Genomic DNA, 15,677 nt, shown 5'->3' with positions numbered 1-15,677 from the left:
TGTTGGTGGCATCTTTACCTGCTATGCCACAACGCTGGCCGCCCCTCCCCCCCGCTATTATTTTAATCATTGATTTTAAGAAATACCGAGTCTATAATATGTGCTTGTCTCAGTTGATTGGACAGTGGGATGATGTTTCTCTTAGATTTGCATATAGTTCACAGAAGAGAATGAAAAAGATAGCAATGCGTAAGAAAAGCCTGAATCTCCAAAACTACATCTTTGCTTGCCATGCAGGCAGTAATAACCTCATTTTAAAAGTTTATTATAGTTCATAAGTTATTTTTACAACTTTTAATTCGTGGTGGATTTCTGATTTCACATCGGAAGGTTTTGAGTTTTATTAGAAGTCATGGTCGTTAACCTGTGCGGTTGAGTTTCTTATCAGTAACAAAGGACACACACAATCTGCCCTTTGGGTTATTTTGAGAACTAAATGAAATAGAATATTAAAATAAAACATATACCAAGTGGCTTCATCCCTACTCCCTTCATCCCTACTCCCAGGCTGATTCTTCATCTGTGGCGACGGTGTGATTCCTGCCTGCTAGTATGCTGTGAAAAATCCCTCAACAAATATTTAGATACATGGATAGAATTTGTGGTTAAATGTTTATCTTTGTTAGCTGTTGAGATTAGAAGTTTCCCTTCAATAAAGAGACAGGGATGTGGAAGGGCCTCCGGAGCAGACGCTTGTTCTGTTTTACTTAGGATTTTGCCCTTGGGAGATTACTTGACATCTGTGTAGAGGGCCTGTGGGATCTCGCCAACATTTCATGAAGGCAGAGGGAAGTAGATCGCAACAGATACATCTGACTCTTCCTAACAGCGCCTCTTTGCACGATGGGCGCAGACACTCGCTCGAGGTGCAGATGAACGTGCAGGGAGTTTCCCATCAACCCTTTCGGTTTGCCTAGTCCTCCTCACAGCGCCTCCCACAATGCTCCACGGCTCCCTCCTCACGTGATGGAGGCGGATCCGCCCGACCGGAGACAAACGATGCGCAGTTTAGGTGGCGGGGATTACTACGTTTTCCTTCCACCTCCCCAACTCCCGGGCTTGCGTAATCTCGCGTGATCTTGGGAGTATCTTCTCGCGAGATCTGGGTCGGGATCCCTCCAGGTCCGCCTCCGTGGTGAGGAGGAGGAGGAGAAAAAGGAGGAGGCGGAGGGAGGAGGAGGAGGAGGCCCCGTCGCGGCCTTCGCCGCCGCCAACGGGGCTGTCCCTGTAGCTCCCGATGGAGTTTGAGGCCGTGAAACCGCCGCCGAGCTCTGCCCCGGCGAGACGAGGCGCCTCCGTCGCCGAGCCGCGCCGTCGCGGGGCTCCCGGGAGCGGCCCTTAGCGACCCCGCCCGGGCCCCCTCAGGTAGGGCGGGGCGGGCACGATGCGGCTCGGGCCCCGGACCGGGTGCCCGGTTCCCCGCTGCCGGGCCGGGAGCCTCGTCCCTGCCGGGAGGCCTGTGCGCTGTCGCCGCCGGCGCCCCGAGGGCTGGGGACCTGAGGGCCGCACCTGACACTCGGACGGAACCCGCGGCCTAGGGAGGCCCCTCTGTCGGGTAGGGCTGTTTTCGATGCGGAGCGACTGGCTCCAATGGCCACCTTCCTTCGACACTGGCCGAGGGGCCGCCTCTGACCCCCGCGGAACCCACCCGAGCCAAGGCCAGGCTTCCCTCTCCGCGCTCTGCACCGGCCGGGGAGAGAGGCTTTGGTCCTCGGAACGAAGTCTTCTCTTAGCTTTCGGGCTTTCCGCCCCGGGGCTGCTAGAGACCCTGGCCGCAGGGATGGTGGAGGCGATCGGAGTGGCAGCTAGGGACCCCGGCCAGACAATGCCCCGGGAGAGCGGCGCCCCGTCCCCGGGGGAGACGGCCGGCCCGGAGCGGCTGCTCGCTCGGGGGATGTGACTGGAGCAGTGGCACGAACACAGCCAGGCGGCCCTGCCCTGGCTTTCTGCTCTCCCTCTTTGCCTTCTCCTTCTTGGGGAAGCCTCTTGAGGAGCTTCTTCCACCATCTTAGAAGAATGGTAGAAAGCATCTTTGTTTCTCAGGCTACCAGCTCTACTTTTCCCTGCGCTGAGCGCCCAGGAAGGAAGGAGCTGTCATTTCCACCCTTCGGATCCCAGGGGAAGGGGGTCAGGCCCCGGCGGATGCGACCTGCACACCACAATAGTCTCCCGTCCTCACTGACAAAGTGCAGCGAACCCAGTGGTTCCCAGCCCGTGTTGTATTTCCATAACTACCTGGCTCCCCTTCTTCCCTGATTCCTACTCGTCATCCTCATCAGTTCCCTTGTTTTTAATTTCTGCTGCTCTCCGCCACCCCCTGGGATGAGAATGATTTTGTGTTCCCAGTGAAGTGCTTAAGCAATCTAAGCAATCTTTTTCAGTTTTGTTTTTTTGGGGGGGGGGGGGGCGGAGGTGGTGGTGGTCAAAGTTCCAATAAGAACTTTTTGATCAGGTGGAGAAAGCTAATGTTGCTACACCAAAGCGATAGAATTTTACCGGAAAACAAAAGAAAGCATGTTTTACTTAGATGGTGCATATTATGGTTCAATGTATAGACTTAGTTAAGACTTTCTGAATCGTTGAGAATGGTGTGTGGATTCTCTTGTCCTCTTTTATCTGGTTGAAGAGCTACACCACTCTGCTAACCTCAGGTCCCTGCCTTCATATTGTTTACTTCCACATTCATTGCTTGAAGAAACAGAGCCATTACATCCTGTTAAAGATTGTTTTTCAACGTTTCCATTTTTGTTGATTTGGAGATGAGATGAGTGTTTTCCACATTTGGGAGTTTGAAAAATGGCTAGAAGCACAAAATGTTAAGCATATATTAGTCATGTTTAGATGATCAAATGTTATTGTTCAACCAAGTTTTTATTCTGTGAGAATTTCACTGCAGTGGTGTCCACGAGTGGATCCTTTTCAGTCACTTCTGATGTGGTATTGTGTTAACCTGACAGGAAGACTGACATCCTTTGTTCATGTTTTCATTAATTCACTTTCTGCTTTTCTGATTTGCTGTCTTGTAGTTTGAAACTAGTCAACAGAAGTTCTTTCGGCAGTGCATTTGCCTTTACATTCAGAACTTTATATTCAAAAACAGAACTTCTCTATTATATGCAACAGCTAACAATGCTAAATAACAACAAGGTCAAAATAAGTAATTGCTTATCATGTTGGTTGAGATAGATTGGAGTTTAACTTTCTAGTGATAGAACAGGGAAACTTAGTCAAAAAAAAGCTATCTGAACGTTAAAAATAAATTTATATTTTGCACCCAGTTTCAATGAATATTGTAAGTTTTGTGATTATGACCAGGTTCTTCTAATTTGACAGCCTTCTTAAGTGTGTTTTACCTCAAAATTCTTAAGAATTTGTATTGTGTATTACTTTATATTCTTAATTACATTTTTTATTTGTATAAGTGGAACAAAGTTCATTTATCTCATACATAGAGTTTTCAGAACATAGTGACACTTCTCACCCCATTACTTTATATTCTTAAGTACTCTACTGTTGCACTGTCCAATGTTAGCAAATAGCCATGTGTGGCAGTTGAAGACTTGAAATGTTGCTAGTGTGAATCCAGATATGCTGTAAGTGCAAAATATACACCAGAGTTTGAAGACTTAGTACAAAGCAACTTTTATATCAATTTTTATTTTGGTTACATGTTGAGATGATATTTTGATTAAATTGGATTAACGAAAATATGTTATTTCATCTATTTTCTATTTTAACTTTACTGTAAGAAAATTTTAAATTACTTGCACTAGATTTGAATTGGACTTTGCTGTCTTAGAGCAGCACTACTCTTCCAAGTAAAAAATTAATAAAAGTAGACCTATGAAAACCAAAAACTTGCTGATAGAATTCTCTTGTAATCAGAATAGTCAAAGGACTAAAAGGTTTGGTAATGAGATGATAAAGTTATGCAGAAGCCCTTTAAAAATCACTGTGTTTCAAGCCTACACATCACTAACGAAGCAAAACTTTATTATATTAATTAGAATAGAAGGTTGTTCCATTATTTCCCTGTAAGAATGCATTGATGGTTGTGTCTCATACTTATTTTTAAAAAACTGAGTTCCATTCCATCATATATTTGAGAAGTAAAACTTCCGTAATATGTATTTCATAACTACCACCCAAGTCATGTGTAATAGCAGTGTTAAAAGTTGTAATTCAGTTCCTTTTTCTTCCATCCTTTTGATATGTTAGGATGCTGTTTTAGAGCTTACAGATTGTTTCTGATGTTTTTGTTTGTTTGTTTTTTTTAGATTAAGATCTGAATTGTACTTAGATCATTTAAATATTCAGTCCATAGCTATTTTTCAGTTTTCTGAATTGAGAAGTACTGTTACAGTCCATTTTAGTAGCTCATTATGTTCCTCATGTAGGTTAACTAGAATGGAAACAATGATTATTTTGATTAACAGACCTGAGTCCCTAATGTTTACATTTTTATAGAGAATTGTAAAAGAATACCATGTATTTCCACACGTGTGTGTGCTTTACAGTGAAAGAGGCATAAACTTTACTCTGGTGTTTGAAAATCAAGTGCATTGTCCTGAATTGTCTGCATAATATGGTGGACTAATAACAGAAAATGAAAGTACTTAGCTGCTATGCAGCTTGCTCTTATTAAGCAGTTTGTAATTTGCATCATATGAGAGATGCCTATTACTCTTCCTGTTTTGTGAGTTAGCACTCAACCAGGAACTTATGTCCTGAAAAATTACTTGAGTGAAAAATCTGTGTAATCTCTCCCCTCTAATTTAGCATTTCTCACTCCTTTGCGTTATTGTCCTCTAGTTTTAAAAAAGAATTCTTAACATTAGGTAATACAACAATTGGAATGTTTTTTTAAGTAGTCCTTTTAGGTATCTAGAGTTGTAGATTTTAAATCTATGTTATTTCATTTCGAAGTGCTTCTGGAGTATATGAGGATACTTCAGAAAGTTCGTGGAAGAATGGAATTAAAAGGTAAAGTGGGCAGGCTTGGCCTTGGGGTTAAGACGCCCATGCCCCAGATTGGAGGGCCTGGGCTGGACTGCTGGCTGTGCCCCAGCTTCCTGCCCCTGCAGACCCTAGAAGGCAGTGGCGATGGCTCAAGTCCTAGATTGGTGCAGCACACATGGGAGACCCAGATTGAGTTCCCAGTGCCTGGTTCCAGCCACAGCTGTTGCAAGCATTTGAGGAGTTAACCAGAGAATGGGAGCGCTCTTTCCCTCTTTATCTGGCTCTCATTTAAATTTAAAAAAAAACTTTTAAGATTCTTTTTTATGATGCAAATTATTTTTAAAAAAATCCATCTTTTTTTAATAATATGCATTCTCATGAACTTTTTTTTTTTTTTAAGGAAAAGATTTATTTATTTGAAAGAGGTACAGAGAGGCAGAGGCAGAGAGAGGGAGAGACCTCTTCCATCTGCTGGTCACTCCCCAGTTGGCCACAATGGCGAGAACTTCTGCATCTCTCATGCAGGTGCAGGGGCCAAGGACTTGGATCATCTTCCACTGCTTTCCCAGGCCATAGCAGAGAGCAGGATCAGAAGTGGAGCAGCCAGGACTGCAACTGGCGCTCACGTGGGATGCTGGCACTGCAGGTGGCGGCTTTACCCTGCCACGCCACAGCAGCGGCCACATCCTGTGAACTTTTTGAAGATTGCTTGTATGTAGCAGGATTTTAGTATTAACATAGCAATGTAGACTTCCATACAAATGGGTTAGTATAAGATGTGTTACATTAGAAGTTTAAAACATAAATATGTGTTTTGGCTCTCTGTTTTTTATAATTTATTTAATAAACTATAAAGATAATAGAGTATTATGATTTTTAGTAGTCACAAAAATGTTTTTATTAAACATTTTAATGGACTGTATGGTTCCTTCTTTTAGATAAATTTTATTCTATTTTAATTAATTCCTTTATACTAATTGAAGAATCTACAGTTCATTGGTAACAGTACTGAACATTTTTTAAAAATCAAAACATTTCTTATATCTGATTATGTAAGTATAGTTCAGAATTGATATATAGCAGGAGGAAATTTGGCAGTTATTGCAAAAATTTTATTTTTTTCAAAGATTTACTTATTTGAAAATTAGAGAATGGGGCTGGCACTGTGGCATAGCGGGTAAAGCCACCACCTGCAGTGCCAGCATCCCATATGGGCACCGGTTCGAGTCTTGGCTGCTCCACTTCCAATCCAGTTCTCTGCTATGGCCTGGGAAAGCAGTAGAAGATGGTCCAAGTCCTTGGGCCCCTGCACCTGAGTGAGAGACCCGGAAGAAGCTCCTGGCTCCTGGCTTTGGATTGGCCCAGCTCTGGCTGTTGCAGCCATCTCTAGAGTGAACCAGCGGATGGAAGACTCTCTCCCTCCCTCTCTCTCTCTCTGCTTCTCTGTAACTCTGCATTTCAAATAAATAAATAAATCTTAAAAAAAAGTTAGAAGGAGAGACAGAAGTTTCATCAGCTGGTTTACTCTCCAAATGGCTACAGTGACTTGGACTGGGCCAGGCCAAAGCCAGGAGACAGGAGCTTCTTCCTGGTCTCTCCCACAGTGGGTGGCAGGGGCCCAAGGACTTGGGCCATCTTCTGCTGCTTTCCCGGGTGCTTCAGCAGGGAGCAGCCAGAACTTGAACTGGCACCCATGTGGGATGATGGTGCTACAGGCGGTAGTTTCCCTGCAAAAATTATGTCAGAGCTTTTTGTTTATATTTTAAAGGTATTAGTTCAGTTTCTGGTAGAGATAAATGTTTTCAGCATTAGTATATCAAAAGTTCTGGTGATCTAATACATAGACCACATAAAGGCTACTGTAACAAAGATATTAAGTATATTCTGGAATACTATAGTTGAAACATTTTAAAACTATGTAGTAGGTGGAAATATCAAAGATTAGCATTTTTTCAGTTTAACTGAAACTTTGAATGACTTACCCACTAATGAATTCTGTCTAAGGCATTTCAGGATGATGGTTGAGAACTAAGGAAAGAGTATTTGCTCTTAGTTTCCTATTTCCCAGTGGCCAGGTATCCACTAACCCAGAATTAACATTTCCACACAGGTGACCATTATGAAAAAATATATTAACTTGAATTATTAACTAATTGGGCTCTTGGTAGTAGAATTCCGTCTTCCTCAAAGACTACAACATAGAAAATTGAACATTAAATATGTTAGTTTTAGAATTCACCTGTTTAGTGCTCACCTCTAATGTTGCAAGCAAATTGACTAGCTTTTAATTGATGACTTTAATCAGTGGGACAATGTGAAGGTGAAAGGTATAAACTAATTTGTAGCATGCAAGATTTCACTTGTTTGAAAATAGAGATATTGGACACTTTGCATTAGAGCTGTTTGAGAAAAAGTTTGTGTAGCAACTTTATATAGTTTATATAACTACATATAAACTATATAAAGAAAAAGTTTATATAGCAAGTTCTGTAGTTCATTTGTCTCAAGATATTTTTTAAAATATGTCTTTGTTAATGTAAAAGCTCAATAAAGACTCATAGAATTCTTCATTTGCTTATTGGAATAATGGGGAATACTTTCAGTTATATACCTTTTTCTCCTGAATCTGACTAGATTTTAGAATACTTAATTTCTGTGTAATTAATATATGTGGGTTGGTAGACATTCCCATGAAATAAAGTATTGGCTGTTTAACTGCCCTAAATACCTAGATTTTTTGTTCACCAGAGAGCATTTGTCAGACTTATGTAAGTTTTGAATTGGAAGATACAGAAATTTGTGAAATGTAGAATGTTCAAGTTAGAGAGTATAGTTTGGCTATTAAATCTTTTTATTTCACTAGTAATTTTGGGGACATTTTAATTTTAGAAATGAGAAAAATTCTCTTGCAATTATTTCTCTGTATCCCTTTCTAGTTTTTAATTCCAATGTAGAATTAAAGCAAAGAATTTTATATTTCACTTTTTTTTCTGTTTTAGAACTATTAGTTGAGAATAGTATTTTATTCTTGTTTGCCTTCCTCATTGGATTTTACAGATTTGGAATACATGTATCAATCACTAAATTATAGTTTTGTCAGATGTATTATAGTGAATCTATAAAATTTTGGAATTTATTTTCTCTGCTTTATTTTGGCACCATATTTTGTAGCTAGCATTTTTTTCATGTGTGGCAAACACTCTGTCATCACAACCTTCTCTTCCCTGTTGATTTTCTGGACCTCTGTTAGCCTTCCAGTCAAATTCTGACCACAGATTTCCTCTTTCAGGTGGCAAGACTATTTTCTTCACACTTGACTTACTATAATATAGTTCATGTCAATAGTTTCAAAAGTTTGCTAACCTGTAGGCCAGATCTTGATTTGTTTTTGGGTAGTAGTTATCCAAGAGAATACTTAAAAAGGGTAATCTCAGGTGATTTCTGCTTCTAAAAATGGTATGTGGAAAGTTAAATCTGCTTGTTTGAAATCCATTTAACAAAAAATTATTAGGGTATTGCTTCTGAGCAAAATTTCGGAAATTTCATGGATTTTTTAATTCAGATATACCTCAGGTTCTGAAGGATGGTTGACTTATCAAGTTAACTTTTAAAAAGCAAATGGTGAATATGTGGTTAATTCTTACTTTTGTCCATTTCCAGCTTACAAAACACTACACAGCAAAATAATGATCTGCTAGACTGCTAACCCGAGCATCCAGCTTCCACAATGCCTGTGCAGGCAGCTCAATGGACAGAATTTCTGTCCTGTCCAATCTGCTATAATGAATTTGATGAGAATGTGCACAAACCCATCAGTTTAGGTTGTTCACACACGGTTTGCAAGACCTGCTTGAATAAACTTCACCGAAAAGCTTGTCCTTTTGACCAGACTGCCATCAACACAGACATTGATGTGCTTCCTGTCAACTTTGCACTTCTCCAGTTAGTTGGAGCCCAGGTAAGTTTTCAAGATTTTACTAATTTGATGTATGTATAATAATTACTGAAGTTCATTAAAGTTTACAAAGTATGTTTGATGATAGTTGAAATATAAAAACTAAATGTTGATGTACCTGTTTTTCATTTCTATGTTCTTTACAAGTTTCTTTTAAAGATTTATTTATTTGAAAGGTACAGCATTGGGGGGGGGGGACGAGAGAGGGGGATGGAGAGAAAAAGAGAGAGATATCTTCCATCTACTGGTTCACAAAGAGAGAGATCTTCCATCTACTGGTTCACTCCCCAGTTGGTATCAATAGCTATGTCTGAGCCAGGAATTTCAGCCTAGTTTCCCTTCACTGGGTGGCAGGGGCCTAAACACTTGGGCCACTATGCAGGAAGCTGATTAGAAGCTGAGTAGCTGAGACCTGAACTGGCCCTCTGTCACAGGATGCTAGCACACAGGCAGCAGCTTAACCTGCTTTGCCACGATGCTGGCCTCAAAAGATTTTCTTTAGATAATGTCTCATAAATCTTTTTACAAAACAATAACTTCCATTTTAGTTATATGTTTCTTCTTCAAATTGTGATCAAAACTTAGTGACTTTGGCTGGTACAAAGCTTTTTTTTTTTTTTAAGATTTATTTATTTACTTGAAAGTCACAGTTAGAGAGAAGGGCCTTCTATCTTGTATCCCCAAATGGCCACAATGACCAGGGTTAGGCTGGGCTGAAGGCAGGAGCTTCAACCAGGTATGTTATGCAGGTGACAGGGGTCCAAGTACTTGGGCCATTCTCTACTTCCTTCCCAGGCATGTTAGTAGGGAGCTGGATTGGAAGTGGAACGGCCAGTACTCGAACCAGCACCCATATGGGATGCAGGTGTTGCAGGCACAGCTTAACCACTATACCATGGTAGTACAAAACATTTTTTTTTTTTTTTTTTTTTGGACAGGCAGAGTGGATTGTGAGAGAGAGAGACAGAGAGAAAGGTCTTCCTTTTGCTGTTGGTTCACCCTCTAATGCGCCACGGCTGGCACGCTGCGGCCGGTGCACCGCATTGATCCGAAGGCAGGAGCCAGGTGCTTCTCCTGGTCTCCCATGTGGGTGCAGGGCCCAAGCACTTGGGCCATCCTCCAATGCACTCCCGGGCCACAGCAGAGAGCTGGCCTGGAAGAGGGGCAACCGGGACAGAATCCGGCGCCCTGACCGGGACTAGAACCCAGTGTGCCGGCGCTGCTAGATGGAGGATTAGCCTATTGAGCCGCGGCGCTGGCAAAACATTTTTTATAAGCATACATCAATATTTATTCATCAGATGATATGAAAAGAGATGTAATCAAAGCTTTAGCTGGAAACCAATCAACTAGAGCCCTTGACTGGAGAGTTTTGGGTTTTTAAACATCACTTAAATTAGATACTAATATGAAATGAGGAAATAAGTTTTATTTAGGAATATATATATATATTTTTTAAGATTTATTTATTTACTTGAAAGTCAGAGAGAAGGGCCTTCTATCTTGTATCCCCAAATGACCACAATAATCAGGGTTGGGCTGTGCTGAAGCCAGGAGCTTCAACCAGGTCTGTTATCGGTATATATAAATTCTGTATCAGTAATAAATTCTGTATAGTTTTTTATGTACATGTGCTATAGTGAGTGTTTCACGTTTGTAATCATTTCATGGAATCAGAACAAGACCTTAAATTTATAACTTTCATTTCAAGAGGATCTGCTCTTTGCTGGGTATGATAGTAAGTATTCAATTGTTACTACTAATTCTTACCGTAGCTCTTCAGGTAGTTATTATCCCCATTTTACAGGTGAGGAAGAAGATGAAATTCTGTACATCATGCACTACATATTAAAGCAAGAAAGTAAGGATTTTTCTGATTTATTAGAAATTTGATTAGAAAATTTTCTTACTAGAAAATTCAGTGAACTAAATTAGAATATTTACTCCCTAAGTATCTTGATATTTGAGGTTTTTCTTTTCAAGCACAAAAATCTATTTTCAATGATTATAATTGAGTTAGATACTCTGAAATCAAGGTATAACTATAATTGATAGTATGTTATAATTGGCAGCATGTTTTTTAATGGAGTGTAAAAAATCTCTCTCAAGCAGTGCAATTTTTAGAGCTGATGAAATGCCATACATTTTTGTAATAATACTAGCTATTGTTTGTTTAGCATCAGCTATGGATCCGTTATTGTGTCGGTGTTGTATATAAATGTTATTTCAGTCAGTACATGAAATAGCCTACAGGTTTATGCAGTGTGACTTCTGTTACTTTTTCAGCTTCATCTCCTGCTTCTGTCTTTATTCTGCTTGAACCACACTGGCCTCCTATCCGGTTCTAAAAAAAAATCCAAGCACATTGCCACCTAAGTCTTTTGCAGTGACTGGTATCTTTGCCTAGGATATTCAGTCCCTCTCTTTTAATTCTTTATGCAAATGTCATAATTCTCAAGGAAACCTATTTTATTTATTTATTTATTTTGGGGCCAGCACCATGGCTCGCTTGGTTAATCCTCCGCCTGCAGCGCTGGCAACCCATATGGGTGCCAGGTTCTAGTCCTGGTTGCTCCTCTTCCAGTCCAGCTGTCTGCTGTGGCCCGGGAAGGCAGTGGAGGATGGCCCAAGTGCTTTGGCGTCTGCACCTGCATGGGAGACCAGGAGGAAGGTCCTGGCTCCTGGCTTCGGATCAGTGCAGTTCCCGCTGTAGTGGCCATTTGGGGAGGTGAAACAATGGAAGGAAGACCTTTGTCTCTGTCTGTCTCTCACTGTCTAACTCTATCAAATAAAAAAATGAATATTTATTTATTTGAAAGGCAGAGAGAGAGAGAGAGAGAGAGAGAGAGAACCATCTGCTGGTTCATTCCCCAGATAGCCTGATCAGTTGGGCTGATCTGAAGCCAGGAGCTGGGAGCTTCTGGATCTCCCATGCAGGTGCAGGGGCCCAAGCACTTGAGCCATCTTCCACTGCTTTCCCAGGCCATAGCAAAGAGCTGAATCAGAAGTGGAGCAGCCAGGACTTGAACTGGCACCCATATGAGATGCTGGCACTGTAGGCAAAGGTTTTACCTGCTATGCCAAAGGGCTGGCCCCAAGGAATCCTATTTTGAACACCCAGTTAAAACTGTAACACCTTTCCAGCATTCTCAATCCCCCTTATCTTTGTGGCAGAATTATTACTGAGTACCTTCTAACATACTATCTTTTATTTAAATGTTTCTTATTTACTGGCCACTACTTCTCCTTACTGGAATCTAAACTACACAAAGGCAAGCAATTTTGTTGAACTGAACTTTCATAATAGCACAATGAAACATGTATTTTCATTTTTGCAGATATGGAAATTATGACTTGGAACAGTTAAATAATTTTCTCAAGATCACCCATAGAAGTGGCAGAGCTAATTTTTATCCATATTTTTAAAAGACTTTTTTTTTTTTTTAATTTATTGGAGAGGTAGAGTTACAGATAGTGAGAGGGAGAGACAGAGAGAAAGGTTTTCCTTCCGTTGGTTCACTCCCCAATTGGCCGCAATGGCTGGAGCTGCACTGATCTGAAGCCAGGAGCCAGGAGCTTCTTCTGGGTCTCCCATGCGGGTGCAGGGGCCCAAGGACTTGGGCCATCTTCTGCTGCTTTCCCAGGCCACAGCAGAGAGCTGGATTGGAAGAGGAGCAGCTGGGACTAGAACCAGCGTTCATATGGGATGCCAGCACCGCAGGCAGAGGATTAACTTACTGTGTCATGGTGCCAGCCCCTATCCATATTTTTATCTTTGATTTAGAACACTGAGTTTTGGGGTTTTGTATTGTTTTGTTTTCTTTTTAAGATTTATTTATTTGAAAGAGTGGCAGAGAAAGAGAAAAATATCTTCCATATACTGGTTTACTGCTCAAATGGCCACAATGGCTGTAGCTGGATCAGGCCAAAGCCAGGAATCAGGAACTCCATCTGAATCTCCCATGCAAGGTCTCAGTTTCTTGCTACATCATCTGCTGCTTTTCCAGACACAAAGCAGGGAGCTGGAATGCAAGTAGGTAGCCAAGATTCAGACTCCAACTGACACTCTGATATGGGATGCTGGTGTTAAATGTAGTGGCTTAACTCACTGCACCACAGCAGTCCTAGAATTCTGTGTCTTGTGCTTATAGTCCAGTAAGAGGGAACAGACCATAAGCAATAAATATAGCAAATAAATAATATAAGTAAGAAGATGCTAAATGCAGTGAATAAAAAAAAAAAAAACAATATCCATGAAAGTAGGAAAACTTTCCTACTTTTCATTTTGAAATACTTTCAGAATTACAAAAATGTTGCTAAATAGTGTATGGGGAACCTGTATTACATCCCACAGCTTACTCTAATTTAACATCTTTCATAATTATAACCCAGTTATCAATCCCAAAAAATTAATATTGAGACAGTACTCTGAACTACCTGCTTTTTCCCTTCTTTAAGCTCCCTACCCCTTGCAATTAAGTATAATACTGTTTGATGAAGACAGTATGGCTAGGTGTTTGGCTGTAATTTTACCTAACTAGTTCTGATGTATTATGAAGGGTCTTTAAAAAGTTCATGGAAAAAAATGGAATTAAGTTTGTTTGTTTTGATGTGCAAAAATTTTGAAATCCATGTAGTTTTTCATACTATACATTTCCCATGAACTTCTTGATTCCTTGTATCTCTGTTATAATTTTGTTCTAAGCATGATTATTACCAAGTATAAGTAATAGTTGCATGAACTGGATAAGGGTATTTCCATAGTCTTTTCTTTTTTTAGGTACCAGATCATCAGTCGATAAAGTTAAGTAATTTAGGTGAGAATAAACACTATGAGGTTGCAAAGAAATGCGTTGAGGATTTGGCACTCTACTTAAAACCGTTAAGTGGAGGTAAAGGTAAGTTCATGGAAAGCATTATTATTGGTGGGTAGGACATGATAATATATTTCTTTTGAAAGACTTGATATTGAGCCTCCATTAAATGATTGAAATTTTTGAAAACTTGAGAGACCTCTTGAAAAACTTTTGCACTGAGAATATTGTATTTTTTTAAAAAGCTGATACTGTTATAACTTAAGAATTTATCAAATTCACTCCATGTTGAAATTTATATAGTGTTTGTGTTCTTTGATTAAACTGATAGTGCTATAGCAGAATATTAGTTTTGGTAAGTCCTGTTAGGATAGCTCTATGTATTTATTCAGTCATTCATTAAACTTTATTGAAAACTTACAGTGGTTAGGATCACTGCCTTCATGGAGCAAGGATGTTAGGTGGACAAGTGTAATAAATTATTTTAAGTGCTATGGCAAAAGTAGAATTTTTTTAATCACCGTCTACACAGTGACTAACGTTGTAGTAAATAGTTGTTGAATGAATCGTTTATTTTTTTCCTGCTTTGTACCATTGAATACTTTGTATGTAGTGATTTTCTTGAGAACTTTATCTTGTCCACCTTATTCATTCATTCCTTTATTCATTGAATAGAAAAGTAAAGAGGGCGGGCCAAGTACTAGACACTATTCTGGTACCTGGGATACACTAGTAAATGAAACAAAAACACCTGCCCTGAGCGTTTATATTTTAGAAAAGGGGAAACAATTGTAATAAACAATTAATATAATAAATAGCAAATTATATCACTTGCTATAAGAATTGCTACAAAAAGAAAACAATACAGTTTTACAGGAATCAGAGATGTCAGGGTGAGGGGTAGAGGGTAGATTGAAGTTTTTAAAAGGGTGACAAATATGGGGCTTATTAAATAGATGGGATTTGAACTTGAAATGCAGTGAAAGAGATGAGGTAATTAACTTTATGGGTTCTGGGATAAGAGTGTTCCAGGGAGAGAATAGCCAGTACAGAATCCCCCGGCAGTGCCTAATGTCTTCATAGAAAAGCCAGAGGAGAGTGTGCCTGGAGTAAAAGAAAGTGAGCAATGCAAGATGAGGTGAGATTGTGTGGCCAGGTGGTGTGCAGACTTACAGGTCATTTTTGAGCTTTTACTCTGAGTAGAAGTGAAGAGTCACTCCAGGGTTTAGGGAAGAGGAATGACCTCATCTGACTGATGTTAAAAGATCACTCTGGCTGCTCTGTTGAGAATTCAGTATACAAGACCAAAGGTAGAAACAGGATGATCAGTTAACAGGCTATTGTGAGAAGTGGTGAATCTGGGTGTATTGTAAAGATAGAGTCAAGAATATTTGCTGTGGAGTATGATAGAAATATCAGAAAACAAGTATTATTTCTGGGCTTTTTTGGCCTGAACTCTTGGAAGGAGGAGTTACCATGAACTTAGATAGAAAATACTAGAGGGGCCAGCGCCACGGCTCACTAGGCTAATCCTCCACCTGCGGCGACAGCACACTGGGTTCTAGTCCCGGTCGGGGCACTGGATTCTGTCCCGGTTGCCCCTCTTCCAGGCCAGCTCTCTGCTGTGGCCCGGGAGTGCAGTGGAGGATGGCCCAAGTCCTTGGGCCCTGCACCCACATGGGAGACCAGGAAAAGCACCTGGCTCCTGGCTTCAGATCAGCGCGGTGCGCCACCCGCAGCACGCTGGCCGTGGCGGCCATTAGAGGGTGAACCAACAGCAAAAGGAAGACCTTTCTCTCTGTCTCTCTCTCTCTCTCTCACTGTCCACTCTGCCTGTCAAAAAAACAAAAAACAAAACAAAACAAAACAAAAAACAGAAAAAGAAAATACTAGAGGTAGATCAGGTCCAGGTAAGAATGGGCAAGTTCAATTTTAGTCATAGAAAATTT

The 15,677-nt window shown here is 40.6% G+C and overlaps 1 protein-coding gene across 7 annotated transcripts in view; it reads left to right on the top strand.

Moving 5' to 3' along the window:
- The first annotated feature begins 967 nt into the window (after positions 1 to 967).
- The window catches only part of RC3H2 (ring finger and CCCH-type domains 2), a 63,784-nt gene continuing 49,074 nt past the window's right edge, over positions 968 to 15,677 (top strand). For 4 of the 7 annotated variants that reach the window (XM_070056508.1, XM_008273357.4, XM_008273358.4 and 1 more), the window contains exons 1-3: positions 968 to 1,365; positions 8,620 to 8,917; positions 13,695 to 13,812. In XM_070056508.1, the coding sequence (XP_069912609.1) occupies positions 8,687 to 8,917; positions 13,695 to 13,812 (349 nt within the window). In that variant the 5' untranslated portion in view covers positions 968 to 1,365; positions 8,620 to 8,686. Of the gene's footprint in view, positions 1,366 to 1,530; positions 1,556 to 8,619; positions 8,918 to 10,721; positions 10,776 to 13,694; positions 13,813 to 15,677 lie in introns of those variants that run through there. The other 3 variants (XM_070056510.1, XM_017350094.3, XM_008273356.4) reach the window with 3 other exon arrangements.

This window comes from Oryctolagus cuniculus, chromosome 1, assembly GCF_964237555.1.
Source record: "Oryctolagus cuniculus chromosome 1, mOryCun1.1, whole genome shotgun sequence".
Taxonomy (NCBI): Eukaryota; Metazoa; Chordata; class Mammalia; order Lagomorpha; family Leporidae; genus Oryctolagus; species Oryctolagus cuniculus.
This window is presented reverse-complemented; position numbering and strand designations above follow the sequence as displayed.